The sequence below is a fragment of the Cyanistes caeruleus genome, chromosome 8 (genome assembly GCF_971803275.1).
Source record: "Cyanistes caeruleus chromosome 8, bCyaCae1.hap1.1, whole genome shotgun sequence".
In the NCBI taxonomy this organism is placed as follows: domain Eukaryota; kingdom Metazoa; phylum Chordata; class Aves; order Passeriformes; family Paridae; genus Cyanistes; species Cyanistes caeruleus.
In genome coordinates this window covers 35333794-35355375 of record NC_141708.1, presented here as the reverse complement: position 1 = coordinate 35355375, position 21582 = coordinate 35333794, and the positions used below count along the sequence as shown (strand labels likewise).

At 52.4% G+C, this 21582-nt stretch overlaps 1 protein-coding gene across 3 annotated transcripts in view; it reads left to right on the top strand.

Annotated features, from left to right (window-relative positions):
- UNC5B (unc-5 netrin receptor B) overlaps window positions 1-21582 on the top strand; it is a 52936-nt gene that overhangs the window by 11584 nt on the left and 19770 nt on the right. The window contains exon 1 of one of the 3 annotated variants that reach the window (XM_086899369.1): window positions 15514-15589. The exons of the other annotated variants lie outside the window; for them this stretch is intronic. Within the exon in view, the coding sequence (XP_086755495.1) occupies window positions 15583-15589 (7 nt within the window). The 5' untranslated portion in view covers window positions 15514-15582. Of the gene's footprint in view, window positions 1-15513; window positions 15590-21582 lie in introns of those variants that run through there. 3 annotated transcript variants of the gene reach the window in all.

Below are 21582 nucleotides of genomic sequence, written 5' to 3'. Positions count from 1 at the left end.
TAAAGGCATGGAGACAATATCTGATTCCCAGGCTGGCTCCACGGAGCTGTTTGCAACCTGTCAGCTTGGAAACCATCTGCTCTCAGCCCGTGGGGACTGTGCTGTATGTGGGACACGGGGGGAGGGAGGCGCTGCCGTGACCCCCGTGGGATCCAGCCCCTCTGGACCACCCTGTCCCCTGCCCCAAGAGGAGCTCCTGTGCCTAAAACACCAAAAATCCCCATGGATTTATCTTTGGGCTTCCTGGATTATTCGTTTCTTTTCATTGCTTGTTTGTTTGTTGGGGGGGGGAGGGGATGGGGGTTCTTTTTTTAGCTTCATTTCCTTAAAAAAAAATTAAAAATCCAGACTTTTTTTTTTTTCCCCCCTAGCTGTCGTGCTGTTTGTATGTCTGCATCTCCCTCCCTCTGACTCAGAAGTAGATGTCTCGTAATTAAGCGCCTGCCTGATTAGGAAATTAGCAATAAAGTTTTTATCTAGGCTGGTCGGCCGGTGAGAGGGATCTATTAATATCCCACTAAAAAAAACAAAACAAAACAAAAACCAAAACCAAAAAACCCCAAAACATCAACAGCAGAACACTTGCCACCTACTATTGGGGAACACACAAATGCCATGTGGGATGGAGTATTTGGAGCAGTAGATCCGTAGGAAAGCAGGCTTTGCTCTGCTGCTCAGGGGAGCACGGTGTACCAGCAGAGATGGGGCACCTGGAAATAAGTGAAGGATGGAGGAAAATGCTGGGAAAAACCTTAGGCAAGGTGAGGGAAGTGCTGAAGGCTGCTCTCAGGGCATGGCAGAAGGCTCTTGTTGGTGGGTGACCTGTTTGGGATGGAAGGGGAAGCAGGAGGGAGAAGAGCATCCCACTCCTGGGGCAGCAGGGAGAGGAGTTTCCTTCTCACTCTGGAAGAAATCACTTGGTGTGTTGGATGTGGGGCATTGATGTCAACCACGGGGTCTGAAGGTTGGAGGAGCTTGGGTTATCCTAGACTCCTGGGGCTGGATTATCCTGCAGCTTTGGCTTTCCGTGTTTTTGGGGAACAGCAGTTCCTGGCCCCTCCAGAATTGGAGCACCAAGGGGGAAGGATGGCGGGGGGAAGAGCATCTTCTGCTGAGAGGGTTTCAGCTGCTCCTGCAGGTGCTCAGGGTGTCCCCAGGGTTTGATCTGGCTGGTGCTTGTCCCTTGGGCAGTGCCACAATAAACCTGGCTCTCGCCTCACTGGTTTGTCCCTGAGCTGCCCAGGAGAAGCTTTAATCCAAGAGGAGCTGAACCTGAGGGAGGTCACCTGGGTGGTGAAAGGAGTCCTTGTCCTATTGCAGGGTCCCCTGGGTTGTAAAACACTTTATTTGCAGAGACAGGCTCTTAATGCAGCGCAGGAGAAGGCCTGGAAAACCAGGAAGAGGTTCTCAGGGAGCTGGTGGAAATGAGAACGTGGAGCTAGGAAAGCTGAAGTGAGTTTTCTTCCAGCACCAGGATGTTTATTCCAGATAATGCAGAGGGATGGCATCGCTTTTAATTTAAAAAAAAAAGGAAAAAAAAAGAAAAGCAACCTCTATTTTGAGACTGCTGAGAAAGTGACTGCCCCTTGTGATGTTTCACAGCTGAGATCATTTCTGGCTGAGTGAATCCACTCTGGAGGTTTTAGGCTCGATGTGTATGGGTGAGCTCAGAATCTGAATTGTCACAGGGTGCGGGAAGGGGGGTAAATCTCAATCACTTTGGACCAAAAAATACAATAAAGCTGTGAAGGTGCATCAGTGAGGAGAAGACTTGCATTTGCTTTCGGGGTGAATCGTGATCTGGAGCTGCTCTGCTGTCAGACGAGGAACGAGTGTTTGCAGAGAGCACCTCAGCAAAAGCTGGAAGGAATTGCTTTTCTTTTCAGAAACAGGTAATGGACATCGTTTGGGGAGACACCGAATTTCACAAGCCCTTACTCAGGACCAGATTCAGTCCCTTTCCCTGTACTGCAGACTTTGGGAGAAGAAACTGAGTCGGAGGCAAAGCAGGCTGCCCGTGGGAGGGGCTGAGGCTCGGAGCAGGGCTTTAATTTCGGCGGCGTAGCAGTGTAATAGTGTTGTTTGTAAGCTTCTCTCGCCACATGAAAGCAACGTTGCATTATCCTGGTTGGCCCTAAAAGCAGGGAAGCAGCCAGAAGAGGCCTGATTACAGAGCAGCAGCTTTTTCTTCCCATCACTACAAAAGAATAGACAATAGAAAGCAGGATCCGGTTTTAGCTCCAGTAATGCAATGCCCTCCTTCTGGTGGTCATGTCACATGCTGCCTGAGTAATTCCCATCCTTGTTTTGCCTGGAAAACCAGCCTGGAAGGGAGGGAAGGAGGGAGGAAGGAATGGCTTGGGCTGGACGATGCTGGTGCCCAGCTGTGGTTGGACCATGTCTGTGGCCACCTTTGGGGAGGGTGGTGGCCTTCAACCCCTGTAGGGGCAGCTGGTGGGCTGCTTGTTTTTGGGTCGCCAGTGTTGGAGTCTGAGGCACAGAGAGTGTGCCCTTGTCTCTGATACCTGGCTCTGACATCCAAGAAAACACTGGATTTCATATAACACCATGAAAACAACTGTAAAAGTTAAATAGAAAATCTAGAAGTGTGTGTAGACTGGAGAGTTTTCTTAAGTCACTGGGTGAAAAAGTTAAAGTTTAGAGTATGAGCTAGTTTAGAGAGCAGAAACAAGATGGAGGGTATAAGGTGTTGTCTCTTTTCCTTCTTCTTTCTTCTTCATCTTCTTCCTCTAGAGGTTTTTGAGTAAGTGATTGGATAGAGAATGCCACAGCCCAGCACACAGGTGATGGGTCATTAAGAAAAATAATTTACGTGTCTATTGTTAATTAAGCAAGAATAAGTATAAAGAACTGTGTGGTTCAAAGCCATTTTGTGCTTATCAAGCTGAAGTGAGCCATTCCATGGTGAGTTGAACTTGTGCAAAAAGGTCTGGGGGAGACCTGCCAAGTTCTGTGATAACATCCTAATAAACAGGAGAAACAAGATCCTAACGAGCTTTGGAGTTTTCTTTAGGCCCAGAGAACTGAGATAAACGGAGCTCCCCGTGAAGGAGTATCCCGAAGGAGCTCTGCTCAGAGGAGCTGAGAAATCCATTTCAAGAAGTGCAGCATAAAGCAACAAAAAAAGTCACAACCAGCCCTAGGGATGGGGGGTGGTCTGGAGCCTGGGGTGTGCTTGGAGGGCTGAGCCTGAGGTGCTGGAATAGGAACTTGCAAAAGCAGCTGTGTGGTTGCTCCTTGCTCGTGCCACAAGCTTCCCATCCACGTAGGAGAGGGGCTAAGGTGTCAAAAACATGGATTTACAATTTATTTTTTTTCCCCCCCCCCTCAAGCTTCCAGCTTATTTGGTGTTGTTGGCTGCCCCAGGTTGGGTGACCCGTGTGGGATTTAAGAGGTGAGCGGAGAGCAGGGGGTTGCTGAGGAGAACGGGGACCCCTGTGTTGTCATCTCCATGGCTGTGGAGAAAATTCCAGTGGAGATAATTTATTTAAAGTAGCTGCAGGTCACAGCTGGCTCGCTTTGCGCCCTGGCATTCCCAAAGATTCCCTGATGGGAAAGAGGTGGAGAGGGAAACCCACAGCAGAAACCTCCCAGCTCTTTGTGCCCGGGACAAAGGGCTGGTTTGGAGTTACAGGGAAGAAAAGGAGCTGTGTCTGCGGAGGGAAAGGTGTTGTAAGATGGGTATTGGGACGGAGCAGGGGAGCCAAATGAGGCCAGAATGAGAAAATGCATTGTTGAGGATGATTGAGGACGCTGGCCCTGGGGAAATCTTTCACCAGCCTGGTGGTGCTAGGGATGCTGATTTTCTCACTTCTCTGCAGCTTCAAACATGCAGGAGACAAACTGTCCCTGGACACTTGTGTGGCAGGAGGTGGGTGCCCCCCACCAGCATCATCCCCTCAGGGCTGTGTGCTGGGGATGCCACCGAGCCCCAGAGCTGCTGCTACTCCCCAGCCTTGGGCCTCTGTGGGGTTTTAACCCCATTTCCCCCCTCCTCACTCAGTTTGCAGTCAGGGGCACCTTCTATTGCACCTTTTTTTTCTGCCCAAGACTAATGGTTCAGCCTGAATATGTTATCAGAGCAGGGCCTGATAAGTTTTCTGCCTGGAAGCCCTGGGGAAGCGCTTGTTCGGGGCCACTGCAATAGATTTTCCTCCTCTTTCCCAGCTGCCTAAAAATGGTGTGATTTTTTTTTTTTTTTTACTTACTCCTTAAACTGAGCATTATTACTTTAATCAGTGGGAAGAAAAATGCAGGGCCCAGCCAGTGTTGTCCATAAAGGCTCGCAGTGCCTCCTCCCGCTCTCATAAATCCATAAATGGTTGGCAGGACATGCTCTTAGGAAAGAATGAACCCCTGATTACTCAGATGGGCTGGGACAGCGTGAGGAAGGTGACAAGGGGAAGGGTTTGGCTGGGTGGGTGGTGGAGCTGGTGGCTCCATCTTGGACGTGGAGGTGATTGAGGGTGGTGCTGAGGAGGGTTTTGTGTGGATGTGGAGCACTGGGGGCACCAGGACGTCGTGTTTTACGAGAGGAGGGGGATGCAGAGGCCCCAGGTGAGGTTTGGAAGACAGGAGGAGGTGCCACATGCTGGGCACCCGTGGAAGCAGCATCATGTGCATTAATCCAGGAGCTGCCTGCAGCTCCCCTTTCAAGCTGAGCCAGGAGAGTCAATCCATATCTATTTAAAGCACTTCAATAAATAAAGACACTAAATAAAATCACAGCGGCCCCGCACTCTCTCCGCGCTTCTAGGATTTCCCTTTCCCCTCCCCACATTTGCTTCTGGATGCAGGAGGAGGCGAAGAAAGGGAAGGGATGGGGAAGGGTCAGGAATCTTGGCTCCTGTGGGTGACCTACACCTCTCAGCAGTGCTCTGGAGCCAGACACCGACCTGGGCACCGGCCTGAGGATGTGCCGAGCCCCTGCATCACCCCAAATGAGGAGAGGAGAGGGCTGATTTCACACATTTCCTCCGTTTTTGTTTTTTTTTTTTTTTATTAAAGGCACTTTTCCATGCACAGCAGAGGAGTTCCAGTGGTTGCTCTTTTCTGTGGCAGTGGGAAGCTGTCTTTGCAAGTCCTCTGTAATGCCAGTGGAAGTGCAGGTTGGGTTTTTGTTGTTGTTGTTTGGGGTTGGTTGTTTTTCTTTTCCTTTCCCCCCCACCCCTCCCTTGCCAAAGACCAACCAGGGAACACTTGTTGGAGGATAAAATTAAAAAGCCCGTGGTGGTTTATTTTGAGGGCAGTGTGTTTGCTTTCACTTCATGCTGGAGGGAATTGCTCTGCTGCTGTCAGCAAATAAATAAAATAAGAGCTTTGTTTTAAATTAGGCTTTCTTCTGGTAGCTAATTAGGCGAGCTGATACCTGCAGTTGCATTACCTAGGCACCGACTGTACCCAGCATATTTTTGAGGCATATGGCTGCTGTCGGCAGCTTCTAAACTTCATTAGCCCCTTATTATGATTTTTTTAAAGTATCCCCTTAATTGGCTGCGAATTCCCTGGGGCTCTGATGGCATCAGGAGCCCTCCTTGAGCGGCTCCTGGCAGGGATGGAGCTGCGCCTTTTGCCGTCCGCGTACCTGCGGCTCGAATTCACCGTGGGCGCTGCTGCGGTGCTGCTTCCCAGCCACTGAGGGCAAAGGTCTGGGCTTCCTCACCCTCGGAACAAGCGCTGGAAGCGGGTTTTGGGTGTTAAGAGCATCCAGGCCGGGAGGGAGCTGAGGGAGCGCCAGGCTGGAGCCGTGGCTCCTGTCCCACCTGGCAGCCGGCGGAGGAGAGCCGGGAGCTCCCTTCTCCTTCTCCTTCTCCTTCTCCTTCTCCTTCTCCTTCTCCTTCTCCTTCTCCTTCTCCTTCTCCTTCTCCTTCTCCTTCTCCTTCTCCTTCTCCTTCTCCTTCTCCTTCTCCTTCTCCTTCTCCTTCTCCTTCTCCTTCTCCTTCTCCTTCTCCTTCTCCCTCTCCCTCTCCCTCTCCCTCTCCCTCTCCCCGCTGCTGTTGGGTGGCTGGAAGTTCCTGTCGGTCCTGTTGGTGATGGAGATCAGCCCGGGCAGCTCCCGGCTGAGCAGAGCCAGCGAGGAAGGCTCTGGGGTCCCGTCCTCCTCCTCCTCCCCTCCCGCCAGGGTCCCCGAGCTGAGCCCCGAAGGGCTTTGGGCTGTTTTGGGAGCGGCTCACAGCTCTCACCCCGCATCTTTTGGGACGGGAGGGGGGGAGGGCTGCCAGCCCGGGGGGGACCCGTGGCTGTCCCGGCTGTCGCCTGGCCTTCCCCCCGGCTGCTGCCTCGGGCATTCCCGGCACCCTGACTTCACGGGGAAATGAAGCAGAGTAATTATCCCCGGGGATAATTACCGGCCCTTGCGCAAGGCAGGGGGTGCTTCCGAGCCCTCCGGCCGTGCCGGGGCTGGCACCGAGCCCCGCGCATCCCTCGGGGGTCCCCGCAGCCCCCCCAGCTCCAGCTCACTGTCGGCAGGGGCCGGGGGAGGGGGTTCTTCCTCCCCCTCCTCCTCCTCCTGCTCCTGCTGGTCCTGGAGCTGCTGGCGGGGCAGCCCCCATCCCGCATTCCTGCTCGGGAGGAGATAAGGATCCAGTCTGGCGCCGGGGTTTCAATGCGCTCCCTGATTATCGGCAGGCGCCGGGCAGAGCCCCCGGGCAGCGATAAGTGGGGAGGGGGAGCGGGGAGGGGGCTGCCCTGCTCTGAGCGGCCCCATCACACTTAAAAGGCTTTTGCTTTATTTTACCTTATTTATTTTCTTCCTTTCTTTATTTTCTTTATTTTCTTTATTTTATTTTTTTTTTTAATTTCTTTTTTTTTTTTTTCCCCCCCTGTGTTCCTGGGGCCTCACCGCTGCCCAGCTGGGCTTGTGTGGGAGGGAGGGGGATGAGGGAAAGGTGCCCCAAACTCAGCTGCTGGGTTTTCATAGAATGCTTTGGGTCGGAAGGGATTTTAAACCTTAAAGGCCATGGCCATGGACACCTTCCCCCATCCCAGGCTGCTCCAAGCCCTGTCCAGCTTGGACACTTCCAGGGATCCAGGGGCAGCCACAGCTTCTCTGGGCACCCTGTGCCAGGGCCTGCCCACCCTCCCAGGGAAGCATTTCTCCCTAATATCCAATCTAAAACTGCTCTCTGGCAGTGTGAAGCCATTCCCTTTTGTCCTGTCCCTCCATCCCTTGTCCAAAATCTCTCTCCAGCTCTCCTGAAACCCCATTTTGACACTGGAAGTGGCTCTGAGCTCTCCCTGAAGCCTTCTCCCTTCTCCAGGTGAGCAGCCCCAGCTCTCCCAGCCTGGCTCCAGAGCAGAGGGGCTCCAGCCCTTGGAGCAGCTCTGTGGCCTCCTCTGGACTCGCTCCAGCAGCTCCAGCTCCTCCTGATGCTGGAGGCCCCCGAGCGGGACACAGCGCTGCAGGTCGGGAAAGCCACGGGACACCACGGAATCCCGGCATCTGGGCACAAAGATGTCACCCCCAGCGCTGCTTTCCTCCCCTGGAAAGGGTGGTGGAGGGACCAACATCTGGCTGGTAGGGACCCTACCAACATCTGGTAGGGTGTGCTGGTTGTGTTGCACATCTGGGCCTTCCCCACCAGCGCCTTGCAGCTCTTCAGCCGAGGTCCCTTCTGGGTTTCAGGAGCTCAGGGCAGGGTCTTTATCAGCTGGGTGAGCCCTCCATGGGACAAAAGCTCTTATCATCGTGTAGTGGCAGGGCTGTGGCATCTCTGTGTGCAATTAAACCCCATGTGTCTCCAAACCCCATGTGTCTCCTCTCCTCCGAGGAATCTGGAGGCGAAGGAAGAGCCTTATCTTCCTGCTGGTGGCTGGAATGCTCTTGCAGCCCAAAGGCATTTCTCTGCTATGCTAATGCTGGGGATAAAAAAAAAACAAAAACCCCCCAAAAACCAACAAAAACCCAACAAAACCAGGGAGTTTTGCCCTCTCTTTTCACTCTTATAAATAACAGCGCAGCAAATAACAGTGCAGAATCCTGGGGAAGGGGTGTGGGGCTCGGATTTTTCTCCCTTCAGTTTTTTTTCCTCCTCTAAGTGTAACTCTGGGCTGATATCCCAGGAATGTGATCCCTGGTGCTCGTAAAAACCCAGCTTCTGGCCTCCTCCTTCCTTCCCAGGCATTAAAGAGCCAGGCCTTGGGGATGAACCGGTGGGATCTTGCATCCACTGGGATACTCCACGACATATGGGGGCCTCTGGCTTCCGGTGTGAGCTCTCTGAAGCTTCCTGCATTAATATTTGATGCCTTTCCTTGGGGTGAACATTAACAAGAAGAGAGCACCACCAAAAAAGGTGCTTTTTTTTTTTGGTCTTTAGCGAGTGGAGGGGAGAGAGAAAGAAGGAGGAGGAGGGAGGGGAGGAAAAGCTGAAATGCAATCGTTTTTTATGGCTTTCCGGAATGGCTTGGATGTGGGTTGGACGGCATCGGGTCAGGAGCAGAAGGAGCAGATAGCCCCCCGGATCGTCCCTGCCTACTTGCATCTTTCCCTTTCAGGTCGTAAATATAAAACCAGTACTTGAAAAACAAAAAGCTCGTTAAGCTGTCAGCGGGCTCCCTCTTGGAGGGTCGTAAATGTGTCTCTTAGCAGTGGCTTTTGTTCCTGTCATGGCTGGGCTTAGGAGCTGGGGCTGGAGGGAGGTCAGGGGATGGAGGTCACTGCCCACAGGGGTGCTGGTGGTGGGGCTCCGACCCCACTAACGAGGGCAGGGACATCCCACTGCCAGAGACTTGAGACTCCACATCCCTTCTTGGTCTTCCACGTGGGACTGGAGGTATGAAGGTGCTCCAGTGGAGTGTGATGGAAAGATGGGTGGTGATGTCTTTATAAACAACTCGTTGGGTGAGGATCTTTAGGAGAAATGGGTGCTAACATCTTCAAAATTGGTTTTATGTCTGTAAAGACCTCAAGCTGCAGGGGTTTGTTACAGAACCCAGGCAGTCTGACTCCTGAACTTTAGGGTAGTAGGCAGATGGGTCCCCAGAGGCTGTTGCAGAACCCAGACAGCCTGAACTTCCAAACTTTGGGGGAAAATGACATGTTCAAGGGGGAAAATGTGTGGCAGGCTGTACCTTCCTGGTGCCTCAGCCAGTGGGGAAAGGAAGAAGGCAGCGAGAAATGTCGATGGGTGGTGGAGTCCCCATCCCCAGAGGTGTCCAAGGAACACCTGGATGTGGCACTCGGTGCCCTGCTCTGGGTGACAAGGTGACGATGTGTCACGGGCTGGACTCGATGGTTTGGAGGTCTTTTCTGACTGAAACGATTCTGTGAGTCGGTTCAGGGCTGTGCTGGCACTGACAGCCTCGGTGACTGTCCCCCGGCGGGGCCGGGCGCCAGGGGCAGGGGCTCAGACTTCTGCCTCTGCATCACCTCATTGATCTCATCACAAACAGCTCAGCTCAGCTCCCTGCAGCTCGCTGAGACAGGTGTTAGAGGTGATCCAAACAGCCCAGCAAACAGCAGGGAGGAGGGGGAGGTGGTGGGGAGAGCATCCCGTTGCCTTCTCCTGGAAGATGCTCTGCAAAGGGGCAGCCAGGAGAGTTGGCTGCTGTTTGGACTGAGCTAAACTCAGGTTGTTTTGGTGTCTCTTGTTGTGCTGGTGAGGTTTTCCCTTTGGCCCTGGATAGGGAAAACGACTTTGGAGATCCTTCCCGTGCCCTGGTGAAGAGGCTGGATGTGGGGATGGAGAGGGAGGAGATGCAGAGCTGGCAGCGATGTGACCCACGAGTGTCAGGAAGCTGCCGGTGGGTCAGGAGTAATCCATCCTGCTGTGGGAAGGATACCAACATTTTTCAGCCTGTTTTGCTTCCAGAGGGAGATTTTCCATGCTGAGAATAAGGACCCCCATCCCTGTGGTCTGGTTGTCATTTAGGGCCCCGATGTTTCTCCTCTTGCTTTACACCACGTGCTGCAAACCCACTCCAGCATTAACATCTAATTAGCAGCAGCTAAAAAACCCACCCCCCCCCCCCCTGTGCCTGAAACACGGGAGGAGAAAGAAAAGGGTGAGGAATTAAAGATGCAAAAAGACCTGTTAGATCATCTGGTCCTTCCTTTGGGATGGTTCCAGCCCTGTTTTGTCCAGTCTTGCTCAGAAGTCTCCAGGGCCATTACTGCTTCCCTCAGAGGGCTGTTTCATTGTGTACTGAGAGAAACCTTCATAAATGTAAAAGCCTTATACAATTGAGGTAAAAGAAACAGATTGAGTCATTGTATTGTTCTTTGTAATCAGCTTTGCTTTTCATTAATTTCCTCCCCAAAGCCTTATTTAGGCTGGGAATTTGAGAGAAAAGAGCACGTGTGAGGGATGGTGGGAACAGGCTGCCTGGCTCTGGTGGGTTCCTGTGCATCACCCTCCTCACCCCAATGTCCTGGATGTGTTCAGACGCTTTCAGGAGCCTCTGTGCCCCTGAGCTGGGCCAAATTTAGCTGTGGAGATGGGGACGGGTTCAGTGCTCTCAGCACCTCCTGCAGCGGGGTCTGACTCTCCTGGGCAGCTCCTGGTGCTGGAGCTTTCTAATGCAGCACTTTTTAAAGCAACAGCACAAAAAAAGGCTACAGGTGGGCATCATCTGGTGCAGAAATGACCAGAAATGAGACAGCAAAATGCTCACCCTGGTGCTGCAGTGGCTTGGGGTGGGGGCTGGGAGCTGTGCCCTTTGCTGCAGGGTGTGCAGTGACACGGGGTGGGACACGCGGCATCAGACGTCTCTGTCCCTGACACATCAGATGCTTTTTGCTGGTGGCGTGTTCTGGGTGAGGCTTCTTTAATTGGGTCTCCCTCCCCTTCCCTGTCCCGGTGTTTTTGCTTTTTTAACCTTGCCAGCCCACTGGATGATTTTTTTCCCCTTTGATGTGCCTTGCTTGTTTCCCTTTCCAAACACTGTCCTTCCTCCTCTGGTGTTCTACTGGAAGGTGTCCCTGCCAGAATGAGATGCTCTTCAAGGTCCCTTCCAAGCCAAACCATTCTGTGGTTATTTTCTTTCCCTCCTCTTTTTCTCCCTGACAAATCTCCACAAATTTCCATAAAATAGAAGGAAAATCCATCAAAATTCTTCAAATCTCCTCAAAAAGCCTCAAGATTCCAGAAAAATCACACAAAATTATTTAAACTTTTGAAAAATCCCACAAAATTACAAAAAAACCCCACGAACTTGCAAAAAACTAAAAAAATCACTACATCTTCCCAAAACCCTGCCAAATTCCACAAGCATCTCACAAAATCTCCTGAATATCCTAAAAAAATCAAGAAAAATCCCACAAAATTGCAGAAATCTTCTCAAAACCCCACCAAATTCCAGTGACATCCCACAAAATCCTCACAAATTTCCACAAAATCTAAGAAAATACCTCAAAATTCCTCATGTCTCCTCAAAATCCTTCAAGATTCCACAAAAATCCCACAAAATCCTTTAAATTCTTGCAAAATCCCATGAATTTCATAAAAATCACATGAGATTGCAAAAACAAAAACAAAAATCCCTAAATCTTCCCCAAACATTACCAAATTCCAGAAATAAACCACCAGATCTCCACAAAATTCCAAAGAATCTAAGAAAAATCCCTCATGATAGGAAATGAAGGAAATTTCATTAAGGAAAAAGGAAAGCGAAAACACTTGGAACAAAGGTGTTTGTACTTGAATTGGGTTAAAAAAAGGAGCTGGGAATTACAAGAGGGAATGCTGTCAGCTTTAGGGGTAGGGAGGATGAAAAAAATGATCTAAAGGTATTGTTTTGTTTCTCCCTAACCCTAATCCCCATCCTCATCCCTAATGCTTCCCTTCACTCCCCAAGTCCCCTACACGGTGTCTGGGCTCTTCCAAGGGGGGTTGCTCCGCACTCAGGCCAGCAACACACCCCAAAGGACGTGTCCTTGTCCTTGCTGTCCTTGTGGGACACCTGGGCCACGAGCAGCGGCCCTCGGCGGTCCCACGGCGGGGAATAAATGAGCAGCGGTGCCAGATGTTGTGCAGCCAGCTGCTGCTCCCTCCTCTCCAGCCTTGGACCAGCTCTAATCCTCTCCACTGGAATGCCCCAAGTGCTGATCCTGGGCTCTGCCGGAGTGGATGGCAGAGGAAACGCCGAGGAGATGTTTTGGGGAGAACTGAGGGCGCTTTGGGGTTATTTGGTGAGTTGGGGGGGATCCCAGGCCGTCCGAGGAGCTGAGGGAAGCTGGCGTGCCAGGGCTTTAGTGCAGCACTGAAGGGTCAGCAGAGCTGCTCCAGGTGTGTCTGAGCGTGGCTGGTTGCATTTCCTGGCTGGAAATGCAGCTGGAGTTGCACAGAAGCGATTCCTGCTGCGATCCAGACGGCTCCTGAGCATCGCTGCTCTTCTCATTACACCTTCCATTGCTGTCCCAGAGCTCTGTGGGGTCTCTGGCATCCCCCTTTTCATGTCCCTGGAGCACCTGTGTGCTGTGGGCGGGTGGAGAGGGAAGATGTGGGCTGGCAGCTCGGGCTGGCAGCCAGGGGGGAATTCCCCGGTGAGGAGAGCTGGGCAGTGATCCTTGCCAAGCCAGCTCTCCTCCCTCACAGCCCGCCTGGAGCCTTCCCGAGCATCACCCCTGCAACCTTCCCGGGTCTGTGCATGGGAGGCTCTTTCACAGGGATTTTGGAGGAGTAAGAGCAGGAGATGAGAGCCAGAAGGTAGAAAATACCTCCAGCCCCTCTGACTGCTCGGCAGCACCTCCTCTCTCCTGGGGAGGAGGATGTGGGGCACCTCCTAGGGCTGGGGGAGAGTGCCCTGGTGCCAGCTGGCCAGCCTGCCTTCATCCTGCAGTGCTCAGAGCCCTGGACCAGAGTGTCCTGAAATTCCCAGGGCATCCTTTATTGCTCAGAGCCTTTCTCAGGGCTGGCCTGTGGTGCTCAGAGCCCTGGTCCCAGGGTATCCTGCGCTGCTCAGGCCATCCTTTACACTCAAAGCCCTATTCAAGGGATGTTCTGCAGTGCTCAGGGGGTGTCCTGAGATGCTCAGAGCCCTTTTTGGGGGAGTGTCCTGTGTGATGCTCAGAGGGTGCCCTGCAATATTCAGAGCCCTGGATCAGTCTTGTGCTGTTTAGGGCATCCTTAATGCTGGGCCAGGGTGTGCTGTCTTTCCCCCAGCACGTTTTCCCTGTTTGGGGCAGAGGTTTTGGGGACCTCCCCTGGTTGGGAGCAGGTACCTGGAGCTGCGCCGGCGGCCGGGCTTGCGGCACAGCCGGGGCCAGATGTTTCCCAGATGTTACTCACTTCCTGTCTGCCTTCTCCGCATTTAGCTTTTTATGTACTTGTTTGTTTTGGACTACAAACAAAATAAAAAGGGTTTTTATAACCCTGTTCCCATGGGGCTGCGAGTTCAGGATATAATCTGGAGTCTATTCACTATTGTCTCGATCCCCCCCCTGCCCTCGGTGTCGTCCCCGGGCACGCACAGCCTCACACAGACCGGCACGCTGCTTTTGTTAAAAACCCCGTTTTTCCCACATGACGTCTTCTCTCGACGGACTTTTTTTCCTTATGACCCTTCCCAGCTCCCAGGGGAGCTCTGGGAATATCCCTGGCCAGTTTGGGATGGAGGCCGGAGGAGGAAACACCGCGTCTCTCAGCCCGGACCTGTTCCCTGCTGTCGCTGTATTGTTACAAGAGGGCTCTCCAGAATACCTGAGGCTGGGAAGCTCCTGGCACTGATGATATCCAGCATCCTGCTGGATCGCCTTTGCCAGGAATTGTAACCACTTGGCCTGGCTGAGGATGTTTGGAGAGGGAAGGGGGGCGGGATGCAGAGAGTGAAGCAGCCACGTGGACCACCTGAAAAAAGGAAAAAGGAAAGCGAAAACACTTGGAACAACGGTGTTTGTACTTGAATCGGGTTAAAAAAAGGAGCTGGGAATTACAAGAGGGAATGCTGTCAGCTTTAGGGGTAGGGAGGATGAAAAAAATAATCTAAAGGTATTGTTTTGGCATGCCAGGAAGTTCTGGTGACCACTATAACCAAGAGCTGTTACAAGCAAAGCCATGGAGTTTTTCTCCCTGGAAATCAGAATCTGTTCTGCTCCATGGGGTTGTTTGGTGGATGCTTCCTCTCCCTGGCCCCCCTGGATCTGGGGGCATCCACTGTAACACCAGCCTGGCTCAGACAAAATGAAAACCTGGCAGCTTCACTTTAAAATGTGTATGTTCAGCTCTTTCTGCTCTCCTCACACTTCATTTATATTTTTTTCTCTGCCTGTTGGGGTTAAGGCCCCTTTTCCTCTTCTCTTTCTCCTTCGCTCTTAATTGCCTGTTAAATAATTTAAATATTTAGGACTAAAGGGCTTCAATTATCCATTAATTTACATTAGTAATTTATATATCAGGCTGAATGGACACACTGTTAGTGTAATGGGTCCCTGTGGACTGGCAGGAAGGGGGCTGCAGTGCGTTTTCCTGGAAGCATGGATGTTTCCTAACACCTCCCAGCCTGTGAGAGGGACCCCTGCTGTGGGGTCTGGGGTCTCATCTCCTTGGGATGGAGGTGCTTGGGTTTCAGAGGAGCTTTTTGTGGGGTTTTTTTTTGTTTCAGTTTAAACTGTGCTTGCAGGGGGTCGAGTGTGCTGCGTCCTGGTGGACATCACGGAAGCATGGAATGGTTTGGGTTGGAAGGGACCTTCAGGGGATTTTCCAAACCCCCCCTGCCCCTACCCAAGGTTGTTCCCAGCCCTGTCCAACCTGGCCTGGGACACTTCCAGGGATGGGGCAGCTTCTGTGGGCAATCTGTGCCAGGGTCTCCCTTACTCTCACAGGGAAGGATTTCTTCCCAACATCCCACCCAACCCTGCCCTCTGGCAGTGTCCTGGCACTCCTTGCCCTTCCCCAGAGTCCCTCTCCAATCTTCTTGGAGCCCCTTCAGGCACTGGAAAGGGCCCTAAGGTCTCCCTGGAGCCTTTCCTTCTCCAGGCTGATCTCCCCCAGCTCTCCCAGCCCGGATGAACACAAGGCACCTCCCTGAGCAGGGACAGGCTTAATTTGGGACTTGCAGCACAGGGCTTCGGGGGCTTCCTGAGGCTGAGCAGAGCTATCCATGGGTGCTCTGGGAATGCCAGGAAGCAGATCCAGGGCTTAGCCTTAGAGCCCAGCATCCCCTGATCAGGGACACCTGGCTCTTTCCTCCTGTTGTCCCCTTGCTCCAGGACTGGGATGGGGCAACACCTTTTTCTTCTGGAGGATCTGGGGGGATTTTTGAGTGCTTGTATGCGTTCGGTTTGAACCCACCCCAATCCCCACCAGCCCTGGGCTGGTGCTGACACCTGGGCTGGTGATGGAATCCTCAGCAGGATCCATCCCTGCTGCCTCAGGAGTCTCAGGGCAGCACAGATGACCGATGGGGCTCCAGGGAGGAGTAAATGGGAGCCGAGCTGCTGCCCGTGTCACGCCGGGGCTGCGGGAGCAGAGGTCACTTAATGACTCTGATCACCCGCAGCATGGCCCTAGTTAGAGCAATTAGCTCAAATCGCTGAAAGGAGGAGAAAAAGGCACGAGGAGAAAAGCAGGAGGCTAGGGAGCAACGGGATTTTTTTTTTTTCCTGCTTTTTCCGTGACGTTCATGATGGGTGAGCCTTTGGCCCTACTCCCTTGAGAGGTTTTTGCTTCGCCTCCGGTCCCTCCCTCTGGCTGCACATCCCTCAGAGATGCAAGAGCATCTTCCCTCTGAGCCCTGCAGGAGCCAATTCCTGGGGTGTCCTGCGTCCACCAGAGCCATGCTCCGCTCTTGGGGGTGCTCAGTGTGTTTGCTGCTGAAATTCAACATGCCAAACTCGGTTTTGCTTGTCAGTACTGTGTATTTTTAAGGTCAGTTTTTATCCATACCTCAGGGTCTTGCAGGAGCAGGAGAAGGAGAGGGAGGTGTGGGAGGAAGCATTGACTTGGTGTGTTGGACACAGGGATGCTTCCAGGTGTAATTCCAGCTACACTGGCTGGTCCAGAGCCCCAAAATTGGGGCATTTCCAGCCTGGGCACATCCAGCACCAAGGGAGGTGAGATAGGAAAGGTGATTGTGGGAGTTTGGGCCACCTGGGAGTTTAGTTTGGTGCACAGGGGCAGGAATGTGTGCTCCAGAGGACAAAGGGAGGAAAGAGAAGCTCGGTGGTGTGAGAACACAGGCTCTGTCCAGAGAAGAAAAGGTGGAAATTCCCAGTGGTGAGAAAGGAAGAAACCTGTGGCGTCGTGGGGTCCCGTGGCATTGAAATGCCAGAGAGGGGAGGAGGGTGCCAAACAACGCTAGGAAGCTCCTGGAGGTTCCCCACCTCCATGGAAATGGGAGCCTGAGGGAAAAACACTTTGTTTTTTGTAGGGGTTTCCTTCCTTCCTGCTCCCACTCTGGATGGCGATGCCAGGCACTGAAAACAGGCACCCCTCCCCCAAAAAAACCCCCAAAACCTCATGGCTTATATCAAATCAAATCACAGCATTTCTTTTTTTTTATTTTTCCCCCCCTCTGCATTTAAATCAGGTGTGAAAGGAATAAAACTAATCAAGGTAATTGCTAAAATCCTTTTGCCACTGGCTGGGCACCTCTCTCTGTGCCACAAAGGGGAAGAAGCCACCATGGGCTTGAGGTACCTGCCCTCCATCCCACCCTCTCCTGGCTTCAGGGATCAAATCCCAGCACAGAAAAGGGGATGGGGAAGCCTTGTCATCTAAGCTAGTCTCACTGATGGTTTGGGGGCTTATTCTTTAATAAGGATATTGCTGAAAGAGGCAGGGGGAAGAGAGAGAAAAATCTTAATATTTGACATTCAGCATCAGCAGGGATTATTTTTTTTTTTCCTTAAATCTTATTCTATCCCTGTTTCTCCCCCTCCCCCCATTTTTCCCTTCTGTTTGTCCCCTCAGTAAAACGAGAAGGAGAGAAAAGGGTAGAGAAAGGACAAAGAAAAGCAAAATATTTCCAGCCTCCACTTGTGGCAGTTATTTCGTTGTTGTTGTTGGGTTTTTTATTGTTTTATTTTTTTTATCGTAGCAACAAATCTGAAAGATTAAGGGCAACTTTAAAGACTGTTTAATAAAGGGACCTTAATCAGCCTCTCCTGTGATGTTCCTCCCCCAGCTGAATTAATGGGGAATTTGAGGCACGGAGTGGACCTTTTCTCTTATTTCTTTAATGATTAAATAACAACAATGATGATGATAATGGGATGATTAAAATGATTTCGGATGGGGGCAGCGTTGCTGGCGGTGCCTCCCTCTGCTGAGCCCGTCCTGGGGGGACGGGAGGTGATCCTGGCCCACGCCTGCCACCGAGCGAGCTGCGGGAGAAGAGTGGGAAAGGCGTCGGGAAAAGTAGGGCAGCAGCTGGCGAGGGGCCTGCTGGAGGCGGCGAGCGTCCTTCCATCCTTCCATCCTTCCAGCCAGCTTCCCGCGAGGAGAGAGTGGGTGAAAGACAAAAAGGATGGGGAGGGCAAAACAAAACAAAAAAAGCCAACCCCAAAACCAAGCATAACCCCCCTGCCCCAGCTGGCTGCTCCTTTTGCGCTGCTGTGCCCTTCTTTGCAGCCAGCTGCCGAAACTTTCTGCTTTGCCTCGTTGGGCTCGTGCCAGTGCCTCGGCTTCCTTGGGGTGGGACGTGCACAGCCACCTTCTCTGGGTTTTGGGACGCCACCCATGACCCCCAAACTTCATGATCCGCTTTTGGAGGGCCCGGCTGGGCTGTCCCCACCTCGATGTTTGGCACTGGCGTGCTCAGAGGGGGAAAGCTTCTCCCTTCCAGCCCCTGGGACGCTCCTGGCTGGGATGCCCGGTGGGCAGCAGAGCATCCCTCCCTTCCCAAGGAGCGCTGGCTGGTTCACAGCCCTGCTTGCTGCTGCTTTAAAGTCGCTTTTCGTGCCCGCAGCCAAGGCGGTCGCCTCCAGATTTGCACGTTCAGGGGGAAAAAAAAAAAGTAAAAAAATAGAAAAGCCACCCATTGCAAAACAGCCGCCTGAAAGTTGCACACTCTCAAGGGGAACGCTGGGGAATTTACATTTTGAAATATGTATGTAATTTGGGTGAAGGGGAAATCGCTCTCTGTCGGCAAAACCGTCGACTTTCTTTCTCCCAGAGTTAGCATTTTCCAAACTGCAGTGCTCAGTTGAACAGGAGACCATTTTTTTTTATTATTCTTTTTTTCCCCCCCCACCTTCTCTGTGTTTTCCAAGGAGAGCTCGCAGCTTCCAGTGGGCTTGCTGCAGTTTGAAGGATAATTAATAATTCTTTGGACTCTCTGGCATTAACCAGGGCAACAAGTCCCTGTTTGTTCCTCGTTTTCTTCTCCCTCCTCTCTTTTCTTGTTGAAATGATTATTCTTTTCACAACAGGAGCCCAGCACACGCCGTACATGTGAATAAACAGCGCGTTACCGCCTTCTCCGCTGCTGGTGCTTTTCTTTCATGGGCCAAAGCAAATAAATAAAAAGTTCATATAATTATTATATCCATTAAAAATAACGTTGTAGCTCAGTAAACAGAACAAACTCGACAAGAGGACCGTGACAATGGAATTAAAATAGCACAAAGGGAAGTGTCTGTGCCCGTAACAAGAACCAGCGCTAGATGAAATTTGGAGATAGTTTTCCAACAAAACTGCTTCCCTGAAGGGAATGTATAAAACAGCACAAAAGAAGCCAGCACAATAGAGTGTAACAGGGATTTGCTACATAATTCCTCCTCCTTTTTCTTTCTTTCTTTCTTTCTGTCTTTTTTTATTTGAATTCACTCTCTTTTCTGTAGGTATTTACAGGGATCCGCGCAGCTCGTGGCTCCGCTAAAACCAGAAATAAGGAACAATTTACTCCAATCTGCCTGTGTCTTGTTGTAAATCCATATAATGAAAAATGAAGAGATTTGTACCATAAGGGATCTCAGCTGTTTACACTTCTCAGGAGGCTTCGCCTTTGATTATCATAATCATAAAGATAAACAAAAGAGTAGTGGCTCCATAAATACTCCAGTGTAATGCATATTCAAGAAGATAAATCTTTCTCTTTCCAGCTCCCAGGATGGGAGGAGCTGCCAGAGCCTGGGTGTTTCTCCTCTGGGGATTTGGGGATGGTTGGAATTGGGGCTGGACTCCCTTAGCTGAGGCTGGCAGAGGCACCGAGGTGGGGGTGCAGGGACTCTGTGCCAGATGCCCAGGGATGCTGTGGTGGGATGCCCTGTGCGAGGGCACCCCGCCTTAGTTTACCTCTCGGGCTGCTTTGCAGAAGCCTGACCTGATTATTTAGCTGAAAAGTTGATTCATTTTTTATATTTATTTATGTAAGTGAGGTGGGTTTTGATCCATAAGGCCGTTGCATGCAGAAACATCTACAGGGCTGCCCAGCTCCTCCTTCCCACCCTTTCCTCAGCACAGACCTTCCTTGCTCTATTCCTTTCCCTGTCCCCATCCAGTCCTGGTTTAATAGAGGTATGAAGCGAGGGAGGCCAGCTGCAGGGCTCTTCCTTTAGCTGGGAGAGGAGGAATCTGCTTGTTTTATTTTTTTTTTTCCGAGGGTGTAATTAGGGCTGGCTGGGTGCACCCCCTCATTACCCACGCCGGGGAGGAATGCTCTCTAACTATGAAGTTTGCCGGGCGGGAGGGACAGGAGGGACTTCTCACCCGCTGGGAAATGCCTGCCTGTCCATCCCTCTCGGGCTGGGTGGGCTCTGGGAGGAGCTGGGATGGAGGGATGGGGGCTGGCTGGAGGCTGGATGATGCCAGGTTTGGCAGGAAGGGAGCGTGAGGCTGCTGGAAGAGGGCAGCCAGCGGAGGAAAAGGAGCCGGGCTGTCAGGCAGAGATGCCTGGGGGAAAGGTTAAGTGGTTCTTTCCAGGTTCAGTTGGTAATAAGAGTGGCGAGAATGGAGAGGCCAGATGTGGATTCCAGGTGCTTTCCTGGCTGGTGGGAGCAGGAGGGGATGGGCTCCAGTTTTCTGGGGGCCAGAGGGGTAGAACCAACACTTTCTGCACACCCCTGGGCACAGCAGGGTTGCTGGGTTTCTGTGGTCCAGCTGCTGCTGAGTTGCCAATCAGGGTGGCCACCCCACGAGCACGGCATCCCTGTGGGATTTTGAGCTCAAAATCCAGCCCTGCTCCAGACTCAAGGAATGGTTTGGCTTGGGAGGGACTTTAGAGATTGTGGACTTCCACCCCCCCACCCTGGGCAGGGACACCTTCCAGCAGACCAGGGTGCTCCCAGCTCCATCCAGCCTGGCCTGACGCTTCCAAGGATGGGGCAGCCACAGCTTCTCCAGGCAACCTACTCCAGGGTCTCACCACCCTCACGAGGAAGAACTTCCTCCATAAATTTCCCCTTTCACTTTGAACCGGAATGAACCCAGGCCCTGGGTACCACTGGTTGTCCTTGCTACCCCTGAAGGTTCCACTCTCAGTTTGGTGGCTTCTGCTGGCAGCTTGGGGCTGTCCCATCCCGGGAGGGAGAGGTTAATGAGCCACACTGAGTTAATGAGGCCGGGGGGGTTACATCAGCCAGCTGCAGCCCTGGGGACCTGTTACATTCCCTGCATCTCACATTCGTGTCAGCACTTCCCAGCCCGTGTCTGAGCAATCCCAAGCTTCCAAAGGCACGGGATTCTGTGGGCTCTGTGTGAGGAGGCAGCAGGGGGAGAGCTGGATGTCAGTGTGCCTCCAAATCTCATGCTCAGTTGCCCCCCGTGTCTTGGGTTGTCCTCCTTCCTCCCTGCTGTGCCTCCAGTGGGATGGAACCCCAGAGAAGGGGCAGTGGGGCTGTGGCTCTGTCCTTTGGAGGTGCCACCTGCTGCTGTCACCTCCTCAGAGATGGGGCTTTGTGTTGGGGGGGCCCACACGGGTGTGTGGGGGGCTGAACTTGGCGGAGCAAGGGTGAGAAGGGGATGCTTGGGCAAGAGAGGATGCTGTGTGGGAGAGGAAGGAAGCTCAGGGTGCTTTTAGTAAGGAGACTTTGGGTAAGTGTTACCACTGGACACAAAGTTGTCCCAGTGGCAGTCTGCCATAGGAATAAGGACCTGGACTGGTGGTGCCGGTTCCCTCTGAGCTCAGGGATGCACTGGAATGTGGTAGGATGCCTTTGTGTGCCTCCAGGGCTGGCAGCAGGGATGCCCTCAGTCAGGCAGGGAGCTGTGCCATGGCTCCAGCATCAAAATTTGCTGGAGTTTAAATGGCAACAGCACTAATCTCTAAACGAGCCTGTTCATACATTCTCCCTGGAGGAAATAGGAGGGGGGATTTGGGGTGGGGGGGGGACAGCCCTGCTCCAGCCTTTCAGACACCTCCTGCAGCCAAGCCGGTGGCTGGAGCATCCTCTCCATCGCTGTCTCTGGAGCCAGAGCCGTTCCCATCCCTGCTGGGGGATTGGGAAGGCAGATGACTCCTGCTGTGGTGCTGGAGATAAGCTGTCATATATTTTTTTTCATTTCTACAGGAGGATTTTAACCCACCTGGCAGGTTTAACTATTCCCTGCCAGGCCTTCCCAGGAGCCAGCGCCCGCCCTGAGGCAGACAGGAACGTGGGGAGGTGGAGACAGAAGGGGTTAAGCGTCCACTGCCACCGAGATTTAGCTGGAGAAACCCAGGCATCCCAGCCTAATCCCTGCA